General features: G+C 42.8%; 1 protein-coding gene across 4 annotated transcripts in view; it reads left to right on the top strand.

Annotated features, from left to right (window-relative positions):
• Positions 1 to 11,283, top strand: part of unc5a (unc-5 netrin receptor A) — a 126,944-nt gene extending 115,661 nt beyond the window's left edge. For all 4 annotated transcript variants that reach the window (XM_061278288.1, XM_061278279.1, XM_061278270.1 and 1 more), the window contains 4 exons: positions 3,518 to 3,667; positions 7,180 to 7,344; positions 7,430 to 7,608; positions 10,421 to 11,283. In XM_061278288.1, coding sequence (XP_061134272.1) covers positions 3,518 to 3,667; positions 7,180 to 7,344; positions 7,430 to 7,608; positions 10,421 to 10,586 — 660 coding nt within the window. In that variant the 3' untranslated portion in view covers positions 10,587 to 11,283. The remainder of the gene's footprint in view (positions 1 to 3,517; positions 3,668 to 7,179; positions 7,345 to 7,429; positions 7,609 to 10,420) is intronic.
• The last annotated feature ends 2,615 nt before the right edge of the window (positions 11,284 to 13,898 follow it).

Here is a 13,898-nt window from a genome sequence, read left to right as displayed (position 1 = left end):
GAGTCGGAGAGAGGGGAGGGGCCAGCATTTAAAGTTGAAAGCGTGACTATTTGTGCCCCCCGTCTCTGATGTGTAAGCTTTGCAAACCAACTGATCAAACGCTGCTTCTAATCCGTCTGAGTTTGTTAGGTTAATCACTTTATTACGCACAACAATACAGACAACATTTAAAAATGCTTGCTGTGAGGAGAGCGCCATATTTTAATCCCGAGCTTTCAACCGTTCTCATATATATCGCCTTGATTTGTTTAGAGTTGGCCTTTCCGCATGTGTGCCGCGAGAGCGAGTTTGCCGCAGCCGCTAACCTCTTTCTGTCAGCAGCAGCCTGAAGAGATTAGCTGTATAAGTGTCTCTTGTTCCCCAATGGAGGCAGGCCCCAGTCCATCTCAGTCCCGGCTCTGGTCCGAGCCAAGAGGATGAGGGGGAGACTGAGCGTTAGATGAAGGAAAGGGGGGGAGGGGGGTTGAAGTCATAGAAAACTGTGGCCATGATTGCAGTAATCCCGTTATCTCGCCTGCTAAAGCTGGCCATTCCAGTGACCCGGAGACACAAATGTTAAGCCGCCTGTGTCTCTCTTCTCTTTTCACTCCATCTCCCTCCTTAGCCAACCTCATTGAATGTCAGATGGTGGTCCGGCCTCCGTCGGATTCCAAAATTGGCAGTCCTCGCACACAGTCCGACCCTATCTCCGATTCCGTTAGAACAAAAGGCGGGGTTCTCCTGCAGTATATGAACTGGCTGTCCATCTCACGCATCTTAATGTTGTCACATAATTGTACGGGGTCAGGCGACTTAACCGTGCCCGCCCGGCTTATCTTTGGCGTATTCGAGCTCTATTTGGCTCTGCCTTTGTGATTAATGCATGATTTGATAATCTAATTAAAAACCTTGCATTGTTTTCTTCCCCTGTAGAATGAGCTAATAATACGGTCAGATTTAGCTTCTCATTTATTCGCTCGCTCACACTGTCATTTGTTAACAGGATAATGGGGCGTAAAGAGGGCCATTATTCTCTCAGTCCAGAGCATATGCACACAACATACTATCCCAGCAGGGTTGTTTTAAACCAAGGACACAGTCGCGCATGTAAAGGACGGACGGGGTTGTCCTTCAAAGGGATCACGGTTCAGGGTGCCGTGTTACGGGCCTTGTTTGATCCTAATCCTGCCGCATCAGTCGCGCACCTGACACGCACGCTTAGACAGTATGCATCCTGTGAGCAAGATAACGCCGTCATTGGCATTCCACGCCCTCCTTTTCTTGTCAACAGGCCGATAGATCTCCTACTGTAGGTCAGAGACCTGATCAAAGTCCGCCAGCCGCGATTTGCAATGCTAATTTGGCGCAACAAATAATAGTGCTTAAGAATTAGACTCCTGGTGAAGCCCTCATAATGCGCCTTTTGTCTGTGTAAGACCCATAATAGCAGAGGGCTTTCAATTCTTAGGGGGATATCTGTGCCCCTGCTATTACGCCATTAGACGTCTTAGTCAGCGTTTGACACCCTCTGTCTGCAACTGTCCGAGTTCATAAAGGCGCACCTACATATTTTGGTGTTGTGTGAGAAGAATATCCTGGTACAGATCCTTGCAGGCCGTGCTAACAAGGTGATTGAGTACAAGGCAAACAGTGAAATTAGAAATGCACAAAGCAAACAAGAAAATTCCCCACTCGGGCCGAGCTGAAAAGCGCTTATTGAGGGAGAACACGCATGCAATCACAAAAGCAGGTAGACATTCAGAAAATATAATTAACAGCTTCCTTATTATGATTGCAACGAGGGCAGTTCATCCTGGGGAAAGAGGGCAGCAAATTGAATCAGTGTTCTTCGGAGAGAAATTATTCTCATTCCCCACTTTAATGAAGTCGTTCCCGTCATCGTGGCAGTAGACGACTAAAGGTGGTAAGTACAAGGGCTAAGCGATTTTGAAAAATCATCTAATTGCATTTTTTTTTTCATATGCTCTTATTGTTTTTCAAGGTCCTCTTCCCACAGCTTTCTTTATCAAACACAAGCAATAGGGTAGTTTGTATGATAATTCACAGTATCAGATGGTAGATGAATGTTTTGGCCTTATAGGTTAGTAGTTATATGCTAAAATAAAGGTAAATGAATTCATATCAAAGACAGTTTTTCTCTACTTCAATTTGAGTGTGACTCGTTCACGACTACTACACAGATCAAATGTACTCCTCTGAAAAGCCATGACATTGTCCAATATATTGTCAGTCGAGGGGCAAAAAAAAACCTGACCTGATACCTTATCGTGTAATTGCGGTTAAAAATAACCTAGCGCTGCTTAGATAGCGGATGTCATGATGTCAGAGCGTTCAGACATCACCGGGGGTGACTCAAAATTAGGTAGAGGTGACCACCTCTGAAGTTAAAATTCAATTCTCGTGATACAGCAGTCTCAACATGCTAATCGGATACAAGAGAGACACAAATAAAATATGCCGCTGCACTGTCCAAGTGTAAGATTCTGCTCACTTTTCATAATAGAATCCAATGACAAAGTATTGGATGCTTACTTCAAAGGTTCTGGCTTTGATGTATGAGTCGTAAAAGTCGCAAATTTCATCACCCCGTTTCAGATAATCACTTGGATGGCCTCCCCCCCAAAAGAAGAAATCCCACCGAGATTAAAAGCATGTGTTTACAAATCTCTCTCGGCACACAAATAAAAATTAAATGAAGATGATTTGCCAGAGAAAACAATGAGCAATTGACTAATGGCTTGTACGCTTCCTTCATCACAACCCAGGTATCTCACAATACTGCATGACTGCGGTGTGAGCATGCTAATGTCGGAAAACATCCCCCACACGTATACCGTATGCACACACTGAGGTGGGGGGTGGGGGGGGATCAACCTTGTGGTGACATTAAAGCTTTGTGGAGACAAGCGGGTGTTGCCTGCTGTGGCTACCTGCGGAGCTGCGATCTTCCCGTGTTAGGATGTGCTACGAGCCTTCTTCCCGCTTTGCTTGGGCATGTCTCCGTGGGAATAGACACATCTACGGTGCAGGGTGTCTACTAACTACGTCAAAAGGTACTCTGTGATCCAAAATTTATTGACACACTTCCTCGCTTGTTTTCATAGCCCTCTCGCTGTTTCGTGGTGGATAGTGATCACATTGGGTTACTTTTACCCAAGGTTGGGTTCAGCATACATACGAATCTGTCTGAAGGCACTCAGCTCTACTTAAATGTAAATGCAGCTTAGTGAAGAGCAAGAAGAAGAGGCTGAGAAGGTCCCCTACGAAGCTGCAGTAATAGTTGTTCCTCCAGTGCAGAGAGACGTTACCATGGACTACTAAAGAATACATCAAAAGCTTCCTGACTAAGTCAAAATGCTTTTAATTCATGTGGAGGGGGGGAAACGTTTTATTTGAATGATATGGTCTGGATCGCAGTCACATCATGGTGGGGTCCGGGACATATCCCCCGTCATGAACGTGGATTGTTCTTCCTCTGTGTTAATGAAAATGTTCCCTCTCATCTTTGTCCCATCAGGAGGTTATGCAGATGGAGCGGCAGCTCGGGGGTCGGCTGATTGACGAGCCTCACATCCTGCTCTTCAAAGACAGCTACCACAACCTGCGCCTGTCCATCCATGACATGCCTCAGGCCCACTGGAGGAGCAAGCTGCTCGCCGGCTACCAGGTGCGTATCATGGCGAGCCAGTGGGGACGAGATGAGGCAGGGAGTGGGGTGGGATGGGCTTGCTCAGAATCCCAGCACAAGCAAGGACACGTAATACAAATCTATCCATTGGTTCTTCCAAGGTCAACTCATAAATATTGTTATATGTTTTTCCTGTGTCTGTAGAGAAATGAAAGAGAAACAACAAAAGCTCATCAGAGCCCTTTTGTGATTGTTAATGAGGGCTCACGGTCAACTTGTTTGTCTGAACTTATACATGAATAAAACAAACATAGTATAAAGCAACATCCGTGGAATGCATGTAATTGTTTTAATGGTCTGTTTGGAGGCTCAAACTTGAGCTCCTGCTGGATTCAATGCCTTGTACTGAGATATTGTTCAAAAAATGTTGAATTTAAATCACCTCTAAATGGTTATTCTTATGAGCGGCACACAAGATTCATGGTGAGCACAAATTCAGCCGAGACAGGCTCCAGCGCACTCGTGGCCTTAAAGAGACTAGACGCAGTACTTTAAAGAAAAAAAAAAAATCCAAAACAACCCAATCTAGATTAATTCAACCCAACTTCCTTGATTGTTTTGCACAAAACCCCCTAAATTGGGTCAGACACAGACAAATATGTGATTGTCCACAGACTCGTCATTATAAATACATTACATTATAGTTGTACTAGGTTCATCTTGTTTTTTCTTTTTCAATTACTTCTCTGGTTCTTCTATATCAAACAAATTTGTTTTAGGTTCATTTACCTGACATGTTTCGGCGGAATCTTCCGCCTTCATCAGAGTGTCACTGATGTGTTTGTGACGCGTCTTTATCAGCTGATGGATGAAGGCGTGGCTCACCTGTCAGATTTGACAGGTGAGTCACGCCCTCTGCTGTCAGTTCACCTCTCCAAAACACTGTTCCAGGTTGTAGAGAGCATGTATGCTCCCTCGTCCCTGTTGATGGTCCTCGGGCCCCGCTTGCGGATCTCAATGGCCTCCCTGATCCAACGCTGATGTTTGTTTTCTTCAGTGCGGATGACTCTGGCCTTCTCCCAGTCCATGATGTGGTTTTCCCTTTTACAGTGGTCGGTGATGGCTGACTTGTAGTGTTCCTGTTCTGCTTGTAGTTTTATTGCTCTTGTTTGTCTTGTTGCTGTCTCCTTCTCACATTCCTTCTTGTGTTCCATTTTTCTTGTGATGAAGTTCCTCCCTGTCTCCCCGATGTATGATTTATTACATGATTTGCATGGAATCTCGTATATGGAATTGCATTTATTTTCCGGATTTACTCTGTCCTTTGGGTGGACCAGTATCTGACGGAGTGTTATATGTGGTTTGATAGGTGTGCTTATGTTGTATTTTTTCATGGTTCTTTTGATGCGTTCCGTAATTCCTCTCACATACGGCAACGTCACCATTCCGCTGGGTTCCTGTTTCCTTGTTTGTTTCTTTCTTTGCTCCTGTGTTTTGTATTTTTTGTTTTTTACCTGTTCTGCACCTTTGGTTATTGCCCATTGTGGATACTGACATTTTTTGAGTGCGTGTTGTATGTATTTTTCTTCCTGTGTTATGTCGTCCGGATCTGTGATTGTTGTTGTACGTTCGTATAGTGTTCTGACTACTGACAGTTTGTGTATAGTGGGATGTTCTGATGTCCAGAGGAGGTATTGGTCGGTGTGTGTGGGTTTTCTGTGTACTTTTGTTCTTATGTCACCATTGTCTGTGTGGTGTATGTTAATGTCTAAAAAGGCTATGGATCGAGCTGTTTCCTCTTCATGGGTGAATTTGATGTTACCCGTGGTGTCTATGGTGTTGAGATGGTCTGTGAGGTGTTGTGTATGTCCTGTTTTTACTTTTTCCAGAATGTCGTCGACGTAACGTTTCCATAGAGTGGGTTTGTATGTGTCCGGGGCTGTTAAGAGTGCCTTCTGTTCTAAATCTTCCATAAAAAATTACATTACATTATAGCTCAGTCAGTGCAGTAACCCAGAGGCGCAAGTCGATTGATCATCTCACAACCTGGAAGCTGCGAGCCGTCCACATGCACTGGCCACACTGTGGCCCGGTGAGGGTAGTTCAAAGAGGACTGGAAAATAGTCTGGCTGCAAGTTGAAGCTGCACAAGGTCCCTGTAGAGAAAAGGCCAGGTTGTGCCAAGCAAGCACAGCGGTAACATTGTACCCTGCACAAAATCTTCCTCAGGACTGAGCCTGCTTATTTGGAAGTGCTTCCCTCACAGCAGTGCGGTGGGGGTGAAAAAGGTCTTTAGTCCCCCCTGGGGCCCCAACAGGACTTTTGTGTTTTTCACCTGTCTTGCTGCAACATCTGTCCGCTTGGGTAACAGTGCCCCTCGTTGGTCACTTGCATTTACTGCGGCCCCTCTCAAACACAGTTCTTGACAGTTGTTAAAGGAATGAGTTAGTATTCCCTGCTTTCCCCGCCCTCCCCCCCTCTTTCTTTCTCTTCATTCCCTGTGATCTCCGGGGATATGCGGATGAGGCATGAATATGGAGCAACAGAGAGAAAGATGTCGGAATCATCAGCTTTGAATACATTGCAGGAAGCGCATCCTTTTTTTGTTCGACAATAGCAAGGACTTACTTTGCATGCATACACTAGAGGGGAGTCTTGGGAGACACCTCTTGATCGAACGATTAATTAATGTCCCGAGTATGAGGTTTTGTGCCAAATTGAAAATTAATGTTTAAGAGAGGCGTTTAGATGTATCTCCTATATGTTACATTGTATGAGCCCATTTAAGGTCTTCCTGGTAAAAACTGCATTCACACCATTTTTATAAAGTGTGTCTTAATTAAGACGCATAATGACTCAATGCAGTTGGTGGCCGAGTGCTTGACTCTGTTAATCTAATAACAACACTACTGATTAATTGACTCCTCAAATGCAACCAGTGGGGCACAAATTTGCATGTCATAGAATAATTCACAGTGGTTAGACTTCTATTTGAAAGTGCTGGATGGAAATTTGTTCCCTCTGGTTTGTGCTTTGCAGACTTTTGCTTTACCTTGAGAAGCTGTGCAAGCAAAATGTAGCCACATCTCCGTGTCTCCTTTGTGCTCTCCGTACTGCGGATGGGTGCAAAACCTTGAGGCCATTTCTTTTCCACTCAAAATACACTCTGTAGGAAGTGATGCTTTTTGGGAGGCGTGGTTCACTATGTTGCTGCCTGATCCTTGCTGTATTCCCAATCAAAACAAAAATGACTAAAAAACAAATGGTATCGTTTGTTTAACAGTGTGGTATCGCAGTACTTTTGTAATACTTGCAAAATTCACAACCCGTTGAATATCAAATGAACACTAGAACAACATCCCTAGAAAATCAGAATGTGAAGAATGCACTCCTGCTTTTCTTTGGAATAAATACGATACAATACAGTACATCTTTATTTACTGTATATAGTGCTTTCAAAATGTTGCGGTATCCTGTCAGAACTGGAAAAGTCGACACACCCCTAGTAAACACTCGCTTTCCATGAGTCTGAATCATTGTTGCTTGCTACAGGAGATCCCATTCTACCACATCTGGAACGGTTCCCAACGGTACCTGCACTGCACCTTCACTCTGGAGCGCCTCAGCCTCAGCACCTGCGAGCTCACCTGCCAGCTGTGCGTGTGGCAGGTGGAGGGAGAAGGGCAGAGCTTAAGCCTTGACTTTAACATCGCCAAGGTAACATTGAACCGCTTATCCTCGCCCGTTTTGGATGCCTTTTGAAGTTGGAGAGTTTTTCACGAGGACTCGTCGTCACAAACAGGACACCCGAGCCGTGGACTCCGAGTTCCTGTTAATGGACACTAACGCCACCGCCCTCGCAGGGCCCAGCGCTTTTCAGATCCCATACCTCATAAGGCAAAAGATCTGCAGCAGCCTGGACGCCCCGTGTCCCAACGGAGCCGACTGGAGAATGCTGGCACAAAGACTCAAGCTCGAGAGGTAAAGAGCGAGCCAAAACAAATTGTTAGCTGATCAATCATCAGGACTGCGCATTGGAACAAGCAGTCTCGCAAATAATGCCGTGCAGCCCCTATTATACTCGGTGAGCGGAGCAAACATCGCAGTCATCGCGCCCTCTACACTAACTAAATAGAATAAGTAACTGAAAGTGAACCCAAACACACGGAAGTGAAGAATACAATTACAAATTAGACAAAACAATTAACATAGCACTTCATTTATTTTGTAATCGCAAACACCACTGCTGGTCAGTAACTTGGCAATCAATACTTATACTACAACTAACGCCAAGTAAAGTAGAATAACTGGACAACCGCTCGCTTATTTTATCGTAACTTCGATTTAGCAAACTCTTCTCCTTGTGTGACAGGTTAGATAAACACGCAACACATTTCGTGTCGCATTCCACAACTGGCCACAATCACGGAGTGCTTGGCTCAGGCCTACTCTGCAAATAGGACAATTTACAGATTTACGATTGTCGACCCCAACCGTTTTCCAAGCCAATCGGGAAGAAACTCACTCTTAACAAGCTTAGAGACATCAATGTTACCACATTCCATTTTTCGAAATTCATGGAGCTCTTCTATAGCCAACTTTATCGTAATGGGTTGTATTGTAATAATTTGTGCCATGAATTTTTCGGAAAATGCAATCAAACCGAAGGTTTTTCCGTATGTGTGCCTTGCATCGTGGTACATGTTTGGTTTTCTTGTGACCACCATTGCATGCTACTTTTCAAGATTGAGGAGACCACCTAGGAAATAAGCTCCACTTACTACAGTTGAACAGCACTGCAAAACAGCAACACATAGGGAATGATTCCAAACACAGCCCAAGCTACTAGATAACTTGATTTGAGCAGTTTAAACATAAAAGACTTGTTTTCTTCAGGTAAACTCTCAAATGTATACAGCTTTTCTCTGTCAGTTTGACATTCCCTTTTAGTAGGAATGGAAAGGTAACGTGCAAAGAATCCATCAGCGGCAAATCTTGAAACTAGTGGCTCGGAGCCTCTTTGTTTTTTTAAAGTTTCACAACTGGCGTATTTCAAAAGAGTTGCAGCCATTGATCCATTTTACACAAATTTAATTTCTACCCGGCTAATGAAACCAAATAAGTAAAGTTAATTTGTCTGATCAACTTTATTTGCCCCGATTAATCACCCGGCGAATTGATGCAGTACAGGTTTAATTAGCAATGCTGTGCTCAGCAGAATCAATTCTCAATTAGGCCTGAAGATCGCACGACAATAACTTCTCGCTTTGTTTGATGCGTCCTCAACGACACGGGTTACTGAGGAATAAAATGCACCAGATGATTTGCTTCTTTTCCATTCTCTCACTGTATGTTTCATTTATTTACTACCACATTTCTGATAATTATCTCTGGTAGTATCCATTAAAACTTATAAAACTAAAACTAATAATCTAAAAATCCATTATTATTTTTGTAAAGGAAGAAATTCTGGTCCTGTGTTAGATATCATTTCCCAGCTGCTGTAGGCTATATGTCATGTGTTTGTTTGATATTATTATGTTACCATTGGCGATTAAAATGAGTAAACGTAACAAAAGCTTTGAAAAAGTAGCTTAATTGCCCTTCAAAATCCATCACTGTGCTCTCTATTCTACACTACAGCAAACGCTGCAAAGTAATACACCGGCTGTGACCCTTGTCAAGGTGAAAAGTATTTGGTGGTGTGTTCAAGTCCCAGCGCAGCGCCTCAGAGGTGCTCAAGCGTTTCTACTGCGTTGTGTGTTCTCCTCCAGAGTTAAGGTTGTATCGACGCAAAGCGAACAGAAAACGAGCATTAAATCTAATCAGCGTGTGCAAGTACATTGGCAAGCGGGCAACACTCAACATCAAATATACAGCCGACCGGGACGGCCACTTTGTTGTCATTGATTGGGCTTGATGGCCAAAGGTTGTGCACCTAAAATGGGGAAAGGTCACTTCCGACTGTGTGAACTGCGAGAAGTCCGTGGAGGCTTTCCTAAGTGGGATTTAGGACCTGCTTCTACATCAAATAGAGACGAATGATGCTTTTGCTTTTAAGCCTCTGTTGGGCTTCAAATGAAAATTGCTTTTTAGTGGTGTTTTATGGCCGTTGCAAGAGCCTGATCTAAGTTGTCTGTAAACAATGTGCTGCACGCCAAGACTGAAAGTTGGTGGAACACATGACAAAATTCAAGTATGGAAAAGCTCCGGTGTGTCAAGGGGCAGTCATGAATTGAATTCATGAACCCTCATTTGACTTTTTAGTCAATTGTATTTGGCCAAATATTTAGGAGACTTTTTTTCTGTCCCCCGTGCTCAAAGGCATGATTGGGTGTGGCAAAATGTCAGTTCTGACCTCAACCCAAACACCTTTAAAATAAGCCAAAACAAACCCAAAGATATGGACATACATCTTGTATTGTCATATCATGCGCACATATTTATTTCATAAAACAAATAGACTTAGAATATTACACTTTATAAAACCATAGAGTAATAATAATAAGGATATATTTTTAATATGTTGTTACCAATTTATTTTCTCATCAATCAAAAGCTATTGTGTATATCAGTCAAAAAAATTGTGATTCATATTTTTATTTGCTCTATGATAGCATCACTTACTGCATCACTTTTTTGTACCTAATAACTTGTCAATTAGTTTAGGGGAAAAGTGTATGCACAACATCCACTGAACAAACATAACATGTGTCCAGAATATAAATAACTTTTTGGAATCTGAAACTAATTCATTGCAACTGTTTTTTTCTAATCGCTGTTGTGCGTGCAGACACATGAGCTTCTTTGCGTCCAAAGCGAGCCCAACCTCGGCCATCCTGGACCTGTGGGAGGCGCAACATTTCCACAGCGGCAACATCAACCAGCTGGCCACCGTCATGGCGGACATCGGCAAGCAGGAAGCCATGATCTTCCTGGTGTCGGACGGCGAGTGCTAACAGGCTGAACTCAGAAGACAAGCGGAGTGGAAGAGTACAATAGACCTTCGGGGCTGTCTGTTTTTTGTCAATCAATGTAGGAGGATGCAGTTTTAACTCGTTACACTGAGAGAATCACATTCAAGCGGCACAGTTGAAAACGCCGCTGCAAAGATGATATGCCCCACCCCCTCCCGCGCCCAATTTTCCTCATACATAATTCCAGGCCTCATGCAGCACTTAATGTAATCCGATCAATAACGGCCAGTCATTTAATTCCATTGAAAACTAACATCTGGAAAGTCCTTTGAGCTGTCATTCAATATCCTTGATATCTATTTTAAGGTCCATGTACTCGTATATTCTTTGTCCTCCAACTGAGTCCACTAGTAAAACAACTTACATTTTTTCCCCGCTACTGTTATTTCTGCACACGAAGACGACAGTTTTGGCATAGTAGTGAAGCGACATTTGAGTACGTCTATGAAAACGCTAGATGTTAACTAGTTGAATTTTATAATGTACTAGTGCGTGACGATATTAGTAGAACGTTTCCCTAACGTGTATGACAGTAAGGACAAAAACCTGAAGCGGATATCAAGGTTATCAGCTATTTAAAGCAAGCACTTTGTGCAATTAGGATGGAAGGTTCATCTGAGGACCACAACCCCTACACCCCCCCACCCCCAACACCACACACACACACACACACACACACTTTGTTTCAATGTTCCATGTGTTTTGTTCAGGGAGGACTCATTCATTTCTTCACTTTAGCTCACACGCCATTGCTAATGAAGACGCCGCGGGGCCTGGAAACACTTGGGAAGCAACACGTCGTCACTACCCTAAGTGACGTGTCCTCTAATTGTTGTAATGGCGAGGCACACGTGATGTTTGTCGACCAAATGACGTGCAGTGGCTTGCGTCCACTTAAGGGCCCGTTTTTTTGTTTTTTTTTGTGCTTTTTCTGAAGCCACGTTTGTTGCTGTTTTTTTGAGTAGCACATTCTCGCAACTGCCGAGTAGCACATTCTCGCAACTGCCGTGTACTCAAAGAGAACATCCGCAGGTTTGATTCCCAGTTCAGCCATAGTGTATGTGTGTGCGCAAGCGAGTATGGTCCTCCTCAGGGTAGCATGTGATGTGTATAAAGTTGTCAGGAGAGGCCCCCCGCCCTCCCTCCCTCATTAAAGACACACTCAGTCAAACAGCTGGCGTTTGCTCCGAAGCCCCTTGACACACCGGAGCTTCTTTTTTACGATTGTCACGATTTTTGGAATGTACTTTTATGTTTCTGCGGACTTTGCAAAGAGGACGCTTTGTTTTAAATGGGGCATCTTAACACTATTCTGACAAAGCTACAGCAGCAGCTCCTTCTACCGACGACAGTACTGGCCACACTGTATAGAAAACAAAATATTTCCAAAGTGACACAACCAGAATATTGCTAGAATATAGTCAGACTTTTAAAGAAAAAGTATTATGTCCTAATGGGCCGAGAATATTTTTCAGAGGGAGGGGGGGGTGGGGGGTTAGGGTTCTCATTTGCACCTAATAAATTTCACATTTTAATGTGATAGCTTTCATGTTAAAACTTGACATTCGTGTTCGGCAAAACAAATCATCCTTATAATAGTTCCAATTCTTGTCACTTGCAGAGTCCGTTTTGTGTCTTGTAAATCAAAGTTATTAACTAGCTTAGTTTATAACACTTGAAAAAAATAACAAAATAAAAAACGTAAGGCCAAGCGTTTGAAAAGATTTAAGATTTTAAATTAAGACGCGCATGCCTATATATAGGGCTTAGCCACCGACTCAAACTGGAATGAAGTGTTTTGGTTTGTTTTGCCAAATGCAAACGTCAAACATGTCACGTTTTAATGACTTCATAATGTTAAAACATGAAATGTAACATGTTATAAGGTGAAACTTATCTCTTCATAAATTGCAACGTACAATGTTTGTATGGCAAACATATCTCCCACATAATGTGAAGTTTATCACATTAAAATGTGAAATTTATCACAATATATTTCATGTTTAAAGATGAAAGATTTTTCAAGTGGACATGTGCCCAGTAAAAGTGTAAAATGTTAACTTTTTCATGGAGTTCCCATAAGTGCAATGTTCTCATAACTAGAACTTTTTATATGATTGTGAAGTAATGCATATTTTTTCCCTAATACCTCTTCATTCTTTTCCCACTTGAGCTTTTTTTTCCCCTCCAAGGGCCAGCGAGCATTTGGTGCAAAAATGCCCCAACAAATTTGTCCTTTAGTTTCAATCCCTTCTGACACAAAAGGTTGAGCCCACCAAATATATCTTATTAAAAAGGATTACATCCACGTCATGTAATATAATACTTTTTCTATCGCAGTCGAGTGTTGTCAATTTGCATACAGTTAAGTGGTGTGTGTGCGCGAGCTAAATTGGTAACCAAAGTTTTCATCCTTTTCATTCCGATGTTTTTCTTTTTTCTGTGCGGCGAGCATTCACATCTGTTTTTTAAGTCGTAATGTTGACTGTGTGTGTTTGTGCTATCACTTTGTATAGAAATGTAAATTATATTTTAATATGAAGCCAAATGATAATAACAAAAAAGAAAAAAAAGACAATTAAGTTGCGCGGCATTTGTCAAGTCTAAACCGTGACGTGTTTGCCTATTTAACTGTTGTTTGGCGATCTAGCAGTGGAGAATTTCTGCAGTGTTATAAGGCTTTAGAGAGGCTCTTTACGAGAAGCTTCAGTGTTTGTTTGTGGTTTGTTTCTCATCACTTCTGTGCGTACGTACGACTGTCGGCATTTAAACACGAGCTGCAACCGAGTCAATCACCAACTTGGGGCGGCTGGAGGAAGACGTGGCCTTGTTGGATAAGCCATGCCAGTTGTTCAGTCGGTCCAAGTGTGTGTGTGTGGGTGGTAGTTTTGATCGTGTGATAATGCGTGTGTCTGTGTGGGTGTGCGTGTTGCTCGTGATGTGTGCGTACATCCCACTAATGTAATTCACGGGATGTCGGCATATCCAAAGTTTGCTTACATCACAACTGTACATTTTGTATCACTCATTCCTATTTGAAGTCGAGTCGCGCGTGTGCGCATTACATGCCATGTTGCTCTTGTTTTCTCCAAATAGACTTTTGTACTTGTGAACCGTTTCTGTTCTTGAGTCAATGTTTCTTGCCTTTCTGCATTCAAAAATGCTGTACTTGCTACATATGCCACTGCGCTTATGCAATTGTATAATCCCAATTTTGAGTTGTTTTTAGTTGGGTTTTCATCTTTTGCGTTTTTACTGTCGATGTAAATTGTCGTGGAGATTTTTTTGTGGCAA

The sequence above is a fragment of the Syngnathus typhle genome, linkage group LG1 (assembly GCF_033458585.1).
Source record: "Syngnathus typhle isolate RoL2023-S1 ecotype Sweden linkage group LG1, RoL_Styp_1.0, whole genome shotgun sequence".
Lineage (NCBI taxonomy): Eukaryota > Metazoa > Chordata > Actinopteri > Syngnathiformes > Syngnathidae > Syngnathus > Syngnathus typhle.
This window is presented reverse-complemented; position numbering and strand designations above follow the sequence as displayed.